The sequence below is a fragment of the Rousettus aegyptiacus genome, unplaced genomic scaffold (genome assembly GCF_014176215.1).
Source record: "Rousettus aegyptiacus isolate mRouAeg1 unplaced genomic scaffold, mRouAeg1.p scaffold_m13_p_2, whole genome shotgun sequence".
NCBI classification, from domain to species: Eukaryota; Metazoa; Chordata; class Mammalia; order Chiroptera; family Pteropodidae; genus Rousettus; species Rousettus aegyptiacus.
Window position 1 is genome coordinate 20,879,941 of NW_023416295.1, and position 13,947 is coordinate 20,893,887.

Consider the following 13,947-nt stretch of genomic DNA (forward strand, 5'->3'; position numbering starts at 1 on the left):
TTGTTTTCACAATCCAATTTACTATTATATCATTCTTATTTATCAGATTAGCTCAATACTTGCTAGTGTTATTTGGGGGGGGGGTAAGTCCTCCTTTTTTTGGACAGATTCTATGTATAAGGACTTTTAAGTAGTCTTGTGACTATTCAGCTATAGAACTTTGCCTTTCATATTAATTTTTTCCCTAGAGCTTATGTTTAGATTTTTACCATGTCCTTGAAGAGTTCCTTAAAGGAAAAACTAAACCTCAACTTGAGAAAGTTAAAAAAAATAAAGGTCTAATTGTATCTGTCAATTCTATTCTTCTTTCATTGACTCACTCATTCATTCAGATATATATTAAGTGTTTACTATGGGCCAAACTCCATCTCAGAATTGGGGCTCACATGGTCCCTGGACCTAAAGAGTAATTTACCTTCTCCTTACTTTTTTTTCCACCAATATAGGGGTATCTTCTAAAATTTTGAAGGGCTATATGAATTGTTCTATGAAGGTTTCATTTGCTTGTTATGGATTATTACTAAGGTCCTATTTGATAACTGTGATTTCCTTGACTATGGAGAGGGAATGCCATAAAAGCTACAATATCCTGTAGAATTTCTAAAAGGTTAATAATTTAATACAAATTAGGGTTCTGGAAAGTAAAATTATATACATATTTTATAAAATGATGTACATATTTTAAAAATTGGTCATGCCACTTATAGGTAAGTAGTCTTCAAAAGAAGAATTAGTGCAAGTGAGCATAGAAATAAGTTGTATATTTGGTGTCTACGGTAATCCTCAAATTTTCTGGGGGCACTAATTTCAAGATGCTTTTGATTTTGCCATTATGAAAATGGAGATAAACTAATATCAGAGGCTTACCATAGGCATAAGATTGGTTATCTGTGATTTAGGCCTGTAGGGATTAGTGGCTTCAGGAATGAAAAGTAAAGGGCAGAAACAAAACAAAGTTCAAAAAATGAAAAAAATCAGCAGTTTGGAAAATAGAATTTAATCTGGTGGGAAGTGCTGAACCTGCTACATTAGAGACAAAACCAGTGCTACTTACTGCTCTGGAGTCTGTGAGGGTCGACCAGACATGAAGCTGCGACATTCCTCAGGTGCAGAGGACACCTGGCCTTTATCCACAACGCTTCCCGCCTCTGACCTATGCAAATGGTGCATTCCATCAGTCACAACAGAGCAGGACTCCACTTCTCAATACTTCATATAGTTCACAACACTTTGTTATAGACAACCTACATGCTTGCAAATCCCATGTCACCGTGAGTCGATGCTGGTATGGAATTTATTTCCCACCATTTGACTCGTGACCTAGCTACCTTATTGCCTAAGAATACCACTGTTGTTGCAAACGGTCATTAACTGCAAGCAGAATTTTAAGGTTAGGAGTTTCTTTTCATCTTTGTAAGTGGCATTTCTTATAATATAGGCCTATATTAGGAAAAAAAGGGCAAAGCTTATCGATTTGTCTTTTGCCGTGTTAAATATATTACTTACTGAACAGAATGATATGGTATCAGTAATTGCTTTTCCTTTCTGGACAAAAATGTATACTATCTATAGAAGAGACTAAAACATAGATAAATTTTTACCATATAATTAAGAGCTAATGAAGTGAAGTTCAAGTGTATGAAAGTTCAGGATCAACTGAGCTCTGATTCATACAGAGAAGGATTTATTTGATGGTAAACTCATTCCTTTCTAAGCTGCAGCTGGACCACCACCAGTGATGCCACTAAAGCAAGATAGTTCCACCATCCCTGCATGGGAGTTGTACACCTTATCGGGACCCCCGGGATGGTACAAGAGAAGATTATATTCTACAGACATAGGCAAACAGTAATAATTAGAAAGCTCAAGCTCCAACCTTTTACTGCTTGCAGGTTTAGGTTCTGGTTCATTCTCCTCCACCTTCTTCCCTGGTGCCAACTTCTCAGCACTGTCAAGCAAAGCACTGAGAGCCACTCTTCTGAAGACATTCCCATGAGCCTCTTTGATAAACTGGACCAGCTGACGGATGTCACAGTACAGCCCCTATTTGGAGGCAGGAAGGAAAGTGTGGGGAAGGAAAGATAGTTGTGTGATTGTATGATATTCATAGGAAGGAAGCAGGAAAGGTAATTCTTTGGGCTTAGATGAGCACTGCAATCGTAAAGGGAAGAAAATTTCCTATGATGAAACCAATGGTATACAACCTCTCCATTGTTCCTATGGCTACATTACCAAGAACCTTGCCTGTCATCCTTAGTGTGAAAAAGAATGGTTACCATGCTTCATATTCAGAAAGTTGGCTGTATCATTAGAAAGACATCAATTTACACTTTTAATCATTGGATTCCCAAGCTTTAATTTTTCTCTCTTAATAGTGACTCCTGAAGAGATGCCTGCAAAAAAAAAGGCAATCAGAATTTTGTTCAGAGATTTCAGTCCCTGTTCAGTTTCTCAAAATTTTTTGCATAATTGTGATAAAATATGCTAAGTCCTCTAGACACTTCCAACAGAGCCTGATATTCAAGCGTGAAGCATTTTGCTGGACAGAATTAACAAATAATATGTATGTTGAAGTCCACCTGAACATGAATTTGACTATGAACTTAAGATGATGTAAGGGTATTAAAATCAATATACTGGGGATTCAACATTTAAATATATATGCAAGACTTTTTTGAGGAGATATTAAGCTTTGAACTCAGCATTTCCTCTTCCTTCTTTCTTTAAGAAAGTAGTTGTATTATTTTTCTTAGGAAAGGTTCATGGCAAAGCAGAACATAGAAGCCTAAAACACACTTACCTTGATAGCTTTGGGTTTCAAAACCTAAGATCACTGAAACAATTATACTCATGATCTTTAGCAAAGCAGAAGGAAGAGCTTAGTGAAACAAATGGAGCCTTCCCAGGCTCTAATTCTACTGAAGACTTGGGAATCTGCCTCTCTATGTGAAGTGGTAAAACCCAAGAAATGACTGGAGTTCAATTTCTAGCCATTCTGGTGGAATAGGGGTTCAAAATCGAACTAAAGATGATTCAGAGTAAATTAAGGAATGTAGCATTTTTCTATACATGAATTTATAGACTAAAATTTATAAGAGCTCACATATATTATAATCAACTTGTCAAATTACTTCTTTCTATAACCAAGTCAAATGCATGGATGGTGCCCATGTTATTCTCAAGCTCCAAATACCTTGCTGGTGTGGCTTTGACAACCAGCAAAATTAAATTCCCTTTGGTTTGGGGCTTTATTCTGCTTATCTTAAATTAAGTAAAGAGTTTTAATTGTTTAGAATAGCTTAAAACAATTTCCTTGATTTAGTTAGATTAGCAGATAGTGTCCATATGTGTAAATAGGCTGATTTCTGCTTAGGAGTCACAATGTCTAATAAATTGGTAAGATAGAGAATTACTTCTTTCCCTCAGAGAAATCGAAATTTTATTCATGTCAGATTTTTCAGCCTTAATCTACATTTTAGTATCCCAAATCACAATCTCCTTGGTAGCAATTAAGTGCTAACCTTTTATAGCCTGTCTGTCTCCGCTTGTGGCTTCAGCGGTTTAATTAACATAGTCATTTATGAAGAGTAGCTAAAAGATTACAGCATTCAATCAAAAAATAATAATTTTAGCGGATTATTTGCATTAATTTTTAAAGTAGGTATTGTTTCAAAAGATGCTTGGTGTAACGTTCTTTAATATTTCATGAGCTAACATGCTGTGCTCTAGCATCTCCTTTCTGAAGGGCTCAAAGTACCTTGCAACTATTACATCAACCACAGGGAACCTCTGAGACAGAGAAGAAGATAAATCAATTTGCAGGTAGGATAATGAGTAACACGGAGGAGAACTGTGTTTCTGAGGTTCCGCCGTGAATTACCGGTGACACTGGGAAAATAGATATTTTAACTTTAAAGCACAGACTTTCAGACATCAACTTCTCTTTCTCATAGCCACTACATGAAAACTTTATTTCTGAGCAGAGACAGAGAACTCTTGTGGGAAGAGGAGGTGAGCATCTCACCAGATTCTCAGGGCTGTGCAATTCATGTGTCGTTGAAGCGCAGCGTGTGATGAGGGATTTAAACATGGCACTGACGATAATTCCTTCCACATTTTGGGCTGTGGATTTGTTGTCCACTGTGGTGAAGTTATTTCCAAATCCAGCCTTGTCTGGAATGCAAAAGCATCAATTAAAGATCATGTTTCCATCAAGCTATACGATTTAAAGAAGTAATGAAGTACTTGGCACCCAGGAATTAGAGGAGGGTTACAAGAAATACTGAAAGAAGATTAAAGATACCCCTGGTTTAAAATTTTAGAGATAAACAACTCATAGTTTCCTTCAGAGTCTTTACTATAACATAGTCTATCACTTTGTGGGATCTTTCAATTGATACATGTTAGCAAAGAAAAGAGAATCAACTGTAACCAAAGAAAGACTTTTAGACCTAGAGTAGTTTTTAAATAGGTAATCACTTTTTAAAAATGATCTACTAAATATTTCATTACTGCATTTGCAATCAAGTAGTATTATGGTGTTTGGTTTATTATGGATGCAAATGGTATTCACTGGTCTCCTCTGATAACACAGATCTCTATACCGGAGATTTCTTAAAGCCATGAAGCTAAATCTATTTTGCCTGTTTTTTTTTTTTTTTAAATCAGTATATATGTATGCATATATGTACATATCAAAATTGTGTTACTATATGTGTATATATATCTACACACACACAGACACACACACACACACACATACACACACACACACACACATTTTCTTGCCTGTTTTATTTTGTAGAAAAAAGATCTCCAAGCTCTGTGGCTAACACATAATTAGGTATTCATTTCATATCTGGTGAATGAATATATTTCCTTGTTCCTTGATCTCTGCCTCAGTAGTCTTACAACAGAAGGTCAGACGAGAGGGAGAGACATGGTAGTGTAAGGATATAGGGGTCAATGGTGAGAATGCCACAGCTTTATTGAATTCTCATTTGCTAAGGTAAGTTGTCCTCAAAAAGGCTTCAAAACATGTCATCGAAGATGATGTACAAGCTTCTCTTGCTTATACACTGTTACACACACACACACACACACACACACACACACACACACAAACACACACACACAAATTTTATCCCCATGAATTTAGTGTGCTTCCGCAATGCTGCCTGCTTCACTTCACAGTGATGATTTCCCCTAAACCTTGGTGCAATTTTACTTACTGTCAGTGACAGGCTCCATACAGAATCCTAGCAAAGCATGCAAGAAGTCCACTACATTATTGAGAGAGTCCTTGTTCACATAGTCCCTCATGGTCTGTCGGAACTGCATCTTATCTAGCTTGTATAGCTTAGTGAGGCAGTTCTGGGCCTGCAATGAAGGAAGAAAAGTGAAAAAGTCACAGGTACCAGCTTAAGCTAAGGATACCCATTAGCCTGAGACAGAAGCCTTCAGAAGGCAAAGGCTTCCATCCATCTCTGCTGGCTGGTGCTGGCCATCTCTGTTATCCCTCTTAGCTGAGTAAGAAGTGGACAGAGACAGGCTGAGCAGTCCAAAGGAGTTTATTTTGAGAAGGGCTGCTCCAGGAAAAACCCAAAGCTAAGGTCTAAAGCTGATGTCAGAAAAAGTTTAGTATTTCCACCAAGATCAAGATTTTAAGATCTCATTGAAAAAGGCTCAAAGTATAATATTTAAGTAGGTAATAGGATTGGGAATCCAGGTTTAGAAAACCTCAGAGCTTTGTGCAATGGGAAGAATCATGCCATTCCCATGCTCAGCTACTTTGAACTGAAATAGATTTAATGAAGGGGGGTGATAGGGATATAGAAAGTGGGGAACCAGTGTCCTCTTACATGGCCAGGAGGAAAAGAACCTTCAAACATGAAAGAGGCTTAAAAGGCATGTCTAGTTTGTTTATTTATGTGCCTGTGTTTGAATGTGAAAGTTTGGTATTTAAATAAAAGTTGGCCTTATGGATATGAAAAACAAGTGACCACTGGCTAGATCCTGCTCATCAAAATTATATTTCTCATGATCCAGCAAATAATTCTGTCAGCTGGCAAAAGGAAAGGGGATAATCCCCACCATCAGAACAAATTAAGCAGCAATCATTGGCTGTGGAAGGTCATAGACAGAATGTACTGATACTGCTTGAGACAATAAGGGAGGCTCCTGGGCCTCTTCTACCATAAAGAGAAATATCACAGAAGAAAATTTAAGTTACACCATCATTTTGACAAATCAAGGCCCAGAGAAAGGTTCTTGGAAATTATGAGAGAAAAAAAGATGAGTTCTAAAAGGCTGAAACTCTAAATTAGCAATAGGCTTCATGCTCTGACTTTGTTATACTCTCTCCATGTATCACAAAGTCAGCTGGATTGATTTTTTTTCCCCATTCTTCTTTTACTAGGTTCTACAGCATTGGGAAATGAGGGGTTTTATTCCAGACAGATTACTGGTTTCTAGATCTCAAGCAAGCTCATTTTTTTTCTTACAAAATAAATGTTGCTTGTTGTAAAATAAAAGTTTGCAAAGCACTTACATAAAACATGTCATATATGAGGAATTATTTAATTGCCATTTCATAACGAATTTGTGAAGATCTTCACTGTAATATTTACAAAGCACCTTAAAATGGTGAGTTGGAAAGCCCTAAAGTACAAATTATCCCAATTTTTCTATAAAATACACCAAAAAAAGGCATAATTTCAAATCTATGTTAGAGGCTATTAGAATATCTGAATGAGCTTGATGAGAAGTTTAAGCAAGAATCAGAATATTAAGCCATTAGTTTTTTTATTCTGAGTACATATTCTAAACATCTCCAAGAGATATAAAACTGTTAAAGAGTGAAATCCCTTTTAATAATTGGGGACTATCAGGTAACGATTAGATTAATCTAAGAAGCACATGTTAGAACTGCTAAGTACTTTGGTGAATATCATTATGGTAATCTTCTACCTGATCTGGTAGAAGTAAAAAACAGTCTTAACTTTTAAAAGTTAAGTAACTTCTAAGAATTCAATGTTTTAGAAATCTGGAAATACCTAGCTTCTTGAATTAGATATTCCCAGAGAAAATTTCTCAAATATATGTCTCTTGGAAAATACATTTACTGAGCATAGATAAGTACATGTAATCTCTATAATGAGTATTAAACTGGGTTACAAGATAATGGACAAGTTGCCATATATCAACAAAGCTGAGAAGGCAGGTAGAAAACTGTATTGATATCCTGATGGAAACATTCAGTATTCTTGGAGAGGAAAGCATAGATGGACTAAAGAGTAACAATAACCTCTCCTGATCCAATTAGCTTGACCTTCTACAAGTATAGAAAAATAAGTTCTGGTGTTAGAGCCAGTTTATAACCACAACTAATGCATAACATCTTTTATTATATCTTAGTAATTCATTTCGCAGAATTGGCTTTCTGTATGAGGAATGATATGGTTTTGGCTTTTAAGGTATTCATTCATACTGGGATAGAATTAAAAATCAAAGATTAAAGATCATGTACACATATGCAAAGATGGGGCAATATCGGATTTCTATTGCCTTATTATTACTTTGATTTACTTAACTTTGGCCTCAAAATCTAGATTGTGGTCAAAGTATTCAAGATGCATAACTTAAACGTTAATTACTGTGAATATAACCCCCATATACATAAAATAAACTAATATAACACAACATGATATAATACAAAAGAAAGAATAGATAGATGGATAGATAGCTAGATGATAGATTAAGAAAGAAACACAGCATGCTAATATTGTGTGAACATTTCACAACAAAACCTAATACCAAGAAAAAACGAGCTGGCATTAGATTTTGATATGAGCCTAAAACTCTGCCAAGATATGCCAATGGTTTCCTGGACTCAAATTTGCATCAAACCCTTATTCTTATGTGAAAATTTTCTTATTGTTTCAATTCAAACATACATATGAGGCAATGGTCCCAGCTCAGACTTGCTATCAGGGTAAGTTATTGCTCAAGCATGAAGGAAAAAGGAACAATCAGCTGAGGCAAACAAAAACGAGCTGGTATGTGACCATGTCCCACTACGGAATTATGCTTTGGAATCCCAAGCGCAGAGTTTCAAGTTTCACACAGCTCAAAGGGACGTGATCTCAAATATTTAGAAGTCAAGGTTCATTCTCAAAGAAAGCAACCAGAACATGACTGGTTACTTTTATAGTCCTGTTTTGTCCCAATAAGGGCCATTTTCCATATCTATGTAAAAACAAACTGAGTCCTAAACTTTGACTCCTTTCTTCAATACAAAATATGCTTCTATAGTACCCAGGCAGGTGATTAAAAAGTCATTTGTCGCAGACCATTGGAAGCTTGCTAAATATATTTATCTTTGCAAAGTTCTTGCAAACTGCAATCCATGCATTCCAATTACACACCCTTTCGTCAACTGCGAGTTGACCTGCCCTAGGCAGGAGGCAGAAATGTTTTTCCAATTAAGCTTTCCTGGGCCTCGGTTTTAGATGTCTTGAGATATCTTGTGGGAGTCCTCCCACACCAAGACAGCATTAATTACCCCTACGAAATATAGTATTTTTCAAGGAACACTGACCCTCATTGTCAAAGGACTCATTTCTAAATTGGAGGGAGGGAAGAGGGAGAGGAAATGGAATCTACTTTAATTCTCTTACATTCTCTCGGAATACCTGGTGTCTCAGACGATCTCCAGAGAGCCCTCGGTGTCCTTCCCCGCAACCATAGGCACAGCCCAAAGACTTCACTATTTTGATGAGCATAGTTAGAGCAAGCCTATGGTTGCTTACAGGTGTACTTTCATCCTAGTAACCACAAACAAGAAAGAGAAGTCTGTATACTTAGTTCCTGAGGTCCTTTTGCTACTAAGATTTTATTTTATGATTAAAGCAGGTTAATTTGTTTCAGAGTGAACACTTGCAATTTGGGAAACAGAATTGTCAAGACCTCAACAAGCAAGCTAACTTTTCTAAAATCTAGAACATGATTGATTTAAAAGAAAGAAAAATATCTATGTATTTTGAACACCTCTAGTAGAACACCCTCTAATAGATATGAATCTTTATTAGAAGATATGATTTCATATCCTTGACAGACTATTAGAAAGAGTTCTAGAGAAAGACAGCGGGGACTATGAATGACAAATAGCTTTCCCCAGAAGCTACCCCCATCAGCAGGCTTCTGATAGTACCACCAGGCAAGGACTATCGCTAAATTTCTGGAATTGATGCAAGTCTGGAACTTTGAAATCTCATGGCAATTTTTTCAAAGGATTTTTATGATCTTATAATTTCATAATATTGTAATACACATGCATAGTAAATTGAGAATATGAAGATATTTATAAACATTCACCTTGATTCTTCCTTTGAAGCTAAATAGGAAGACCTCCTTGGTGGATGAGAACTACCATATTTCTTTTGCCCCATTTAATCCTTGTAGTTAGTGGGAAACACAGCTTCCAGAAAAATGAACTTTCTTGAATTATTTCCAAAGGAGCATAAGGAAGCTGTTGCTAAGGAAGGATGCAAATCTTAGCGTGGGAGTGCCAATACCTATGGGAAGCTTCAACCTTCATCAGTCCCTCTGACTACATTCTGCTGTTAGCACATACACCGTGGACTTGAGATTCCACCTCCTGTTCATTAATTGCATATGATGTTAATTTACTTAACATCATATGCAATTCATCCTGTGAACTGAGGATCCTAACAGCTTCCCTTCTTACTTCATTGGGTGACTGTGCAGAGCAAATTAAGTAATAGATAAGACTGCTGCTGTAAATTGTGGAGGGCTTTTCCATCCATATGATCAAGTTTACATGTAAATTTTGGGACCACGCACATGCTCAGATGAGAGTAGGGTATGAAAGAGATAGGGGGTTATCTAGGCAACCAATACCATAATGTAATAAGGTAGACTTTTTCCTCCGCTAATGTTATGTAGTTGGTCCTCCTTTTCTAATCTACAGGCTCATATAGTGAATATGGTCCTGGACCCCAGAAATGCCCCCTTCAGGACAGAAGCATTCATTCTCTGAGCTGCTGGAATTATTGATGGCTGACAACTCCGAGCTGAGTTCTTCTCCAGGCATTGTCCTTAGCTAAAGAGAGCTGCCTTATCCAAGGTTATGCTCTCTTTCCAGAAGCAGTCTGCTTCCAACGACTGGTCAAGGGTATAAAGAGGGTGGAGGGTGTAAAGGTGATCTCCCTTACTTGACTTGGGGACTACCTTGATAAGCCATCCTAACTCCAAAGCTCCCTCTGTGATAATGGGCTGAGGCCTCTATTAAAACTACATTGAGGTCCAACTTCTCCCTTTGCCCCATCCTGTTTCTCTTACACCTCACAGATGTTGATCTTGAGAAGACACCTCGGGAAACCTCTTATACAGATATCTCCACATCTGACTTTTTTTAATAAGAACTATTTAGCTCAGACGGTTGCAAATGGAAGATTCAAACTTATCAATAGGCATCTATCTATCTATCTATCTATCTATCTATCTATCTATCATCTATCTATCTGTTGATCTAGCGATCTATTGATCTATTGACCTACCTATTTGTCCATCCATTAATTCTTATGTTTATATGTACCAATTCAAAAATGTTTTAGTTTGGATTCAAATCTTAGCTCCATAACCTTGGGCAAGTTACATAACCACTTTGTGCCCTACAAAATGGGAATTGTAATAATACCTACCTCATAAAGTTATGAGAATTAAATGAGTCAACACATGTAAGACACATAAAAATAACAAACAAGTGTTAATTATTATTTCCAGATATGAAGCACTGCTATCCTTCGGGGAACTTTGTGCAAATTAGAAAAGGCACTCCTTTGGGTAGATGTACCAGGAAAAGATAAGTCCTCTAAGTCAGGGGTCCTCAACCCCCGGGCTGTGGACTGGTACTGGTCTGTGGCCTGTCAGAAACCAGGCCATATAGCAGGAGGTCAGCAATGGGTGAACATGCAAAGCTTTGTCAGTATTTGCAGCCACTCCCCAGCACTAGCATTACCACCTGAGCTCCACTTCAGATCACGAGGCATTAGATTCTCATAGAAGCACTAGTCCCTGGTGCCAAAAAATTTAGGGACCGCTGCTGTAAGTGGATACAGCCCTTGGGTGAACAGCTCAGTGAGCAGAGTTTGGCCTGGATTTCAGTCCTTACTGATCCCCTTAGTCAGAGCCTCCGTGTAGTCCACAGACTGCACAGCCAGAGGCAGCAATGTCTCAGAAATGATCACCCTGGCTGGGTAAGGGCTGATTTGGAAGATTGGTTGACATACATTTTGAGATTACTATGTGGTCCTTTAAAATAAAAACCTAGCTCCAAAAGCTCTTTGTAAATATCTATTCAGGCTTGTATCTTTTCAGATTTCATGTCCTTGGGATTTAGTTTCCTCTCACAGACGACATTCAGAAAGATATATCAAGCTACAGGCAAAAATCAGAACAGATATTAAATAGCATTTCAAAGTCTCCATACTAGTCAGTGGCAAATATAGAAATAGAAATTAGATCTTCTTTTTTGAATCAATTCCCCATGCTTCTGATATTAAGCAGTTTGCAAAATTAGATAAACCCTCCGATTCCACTGAAAATAACAGGTGGGTTTGGGAAAGTACAGTCCTGTGTAAATTACAAATACAATGCACTTACCCTACAGTCAGGTTTTATTTTATAAATTTGTTGTACTACAAAGAATATTATTTTGCAGAACTGACTACAAAATACTTATATCTTGGTGGCTGTTTTGAAGAACATATAATCTGACTTAAAATTCCCATACTAATCAAAAGCGATAACTTTGGTCAAAAAAACACTTACATTATCATGCATCTAGTATAATATCTACATTTTAAATAGTCATGAGACATGCAGGTCTTCAATAAGAAATTAGATGAAAATGCTAACTAGGTGAAAATTAGAACTACAAACAAAACATAATACTAATAATGAAACTCAGAGATTCTTAAAGTACATAGCAAAGCCCTCATCAATTTAGGTGGAATATCTGTTTTACTGATAAAAGCTTTATCAAAATTTCATGAGTCTCTTTTATATTTTTCTCTCTCTCTTTTTTTTTTTTTTTTTTTTTTTGCTTGAATATTATAATGGTCATAGCACCATCTATTATTTCTTTGAGTGGCCAACCTAGCTTGGTAGGTAAAAAATGGAACTTCACTATTTGCTATATTTATAAATTTGGTCCTTAGAACTTGTATTTGTTTGCCAATTTCTACATAATTGCTGACTGAATGATCCCTTAGATCTTAGAATCCAAGATTAAATCTTCTGTGATCTATACCATCATTGAGATAATTTTCATCTAAAGTAGAATCTGAATATCCTCGGATTGTTATCAGTGATGTATGAGGGGCTAAAGAGTTGGGAATCTTAAGTACCAGAAGATACTATTAGAATGGGAAAACAATATATGTATGATGAAGGCAGAAGAAGAAAATCTTAAAGAAAAGGTTCAGGAACCTGAGACTAGTGGGGCAGGAATATTTAGATCAGAGTCCAAGAATATTGGGAAGATAGAAATACACGAGATGAAGAATGCACATTAAACATGCATTAAATAGGACTGGAAAGAGATGGAGAATAAATAAAAGAGAAAGGAATACTGCAACACTTATTCAGATGTAAAAACTCATACTCTATAAGAAAAAAAAGACAATTCATAGATTAGATAATATGTAGATGGCAGAACTCTGCACAGGGTAATCTTACACTTGTAAACACTTGATCTAATATGTCACCTGTTAGAGATTCAAATCTCTTAACAGCATTTTCCACTAAAATCCCCTAGTGAAATCAGTGTAAGTTATATGAATTTAAGCTGTGGTATTTCTTATTTAAAACCCAAACTAAAGGAGAAAACTAATTCTTGATGTGAAGTGCAGTGAGATTAATGTCCTAACAAGAAAAGAAATGAGAAAATTTGTTCCCTTTCTGTGTGCATACAGGAAAAAGACACCATGCAAGCACACAGTGAGGTGGCAGCCACCTAAAAGCCAAGAGAGGAGGTCTCAGAATGAAGCCTCCCTTGCTGGCACCTAGATCTTTGACTTCCCAAGCTCCAGACTGTGAGAAATAAACTTCTGTTGTTTAAACCACTTAAATCCATGTTCGGCTTGGGAAGACTAAACACTGCTCAATTGGTCAGACCCTGAAAGAGGCTATCCTCGATGGCAGACTGAGAGTTATTATAATGCAGTGTATCTGAAATGTTCTCCTGCAGAAATAACATGACCAGGGAATTAGCCCTAACATTGACTGGATGGCAATGGTTTTCGAATTTAGAATATAGCTTCATCTCTTTCTACTAATGCCTGCTGAGGACCTAATGAAAAGATTTCTTGACTCACCAGTTTCTTGCTCTAGTGACTAGTTGTTCTGAGCCAACAAGATGCTGACAAGCACACACTGGAAAGTAATTGGGGGCAACATTTTATGAGGATACAGAAGGTGATCGGTCATACCTTCTCTTGGTTCTTATCATTCTTCTCATACGGGCCACCTCCACCTCCTCCTCCATCACCTCCTCCATCCCCTCCTCCACCTCCTCCGTCTCCACCTCCTCCTTCGTCTCCTCCACCATCTCCAGCTCCACTAACTGAAGGGCCCCCAAATCCACAGGTGGAACTTCCAGATACTCCTTTGAACTGGAAAGTTCCCTCACTTGGTCTTTTTTCCACAGTCTCATTTTCCTTGTTTTCACTCTTCTTTCTGTTCTTTTCTACACAGGGCACCACCCCAAGTTGAAGCAAGCATTCGACAATGTTCAGTGCCACGTCACAGATGCGAGAGCTGATGTCATGGTTGAGGACAAGATAAACAGCCTTCAGAACCACCTATGGGAAGACGGAAATAAACAGAGGTGATTAAGTGACCTGGATCGTCTCTTCCTAAATA

The 13,947-nt window shown here is 37.2% G+C and overlaps 1 protein-coding gene across 16 annotated transcripts in view; it reads right to left on the bottom strand.

Moving 5' to 3' along the window:
* Nucleotides 1–13,947, bottom strand: part of UNC80 (unc-80 homolog, NALCN channel complex subunit) — a 187,607-nt gene that overhangs the window by 133,270 nt on the left and 40,390 nt on the right. For 13 of the 16 annotated variants that reach the window (XM_036236395.1, XM_036236394.1, XM_036236391.1 and 10 more), the window contains exons 13-18: nucleotides 13,515–13,886; nucleotides 8,679–8,825; nucleotides 5,232–5,379; nucleotides 4,025–4,173; nucleotides 1,877–2,043; nucleotides 1,055–1,153 (exon numbers count right to left, since the gene is read on the bottom strand). In XM_036236395.1, the coding sequence (XP_036092288.1) occupies nucleotides 1,055–1,153; nucleotides 1,877–2,043; nucleotides 4,025–4,173; nucleotides 5,232–5,379; nucleotides 8,679–8,825; nucleotides 13,515–13,886 (1,082 nt within the window). The remainder of the gene's footprint in view (nucleotides 1–1,054; nucleotides 1,154–1,876; nucleotides 2,044–4,024; nucleotides 4,174–5,231; nucleotides 5,380–8,678; nucleotides 8,826–13,514; nucleotides 13,887–13,947) is intronic. The other 3 variants (XM_036236392.1, XM_036236400.1, XM_036236388.1) reach the window with 1 other exon arrangement.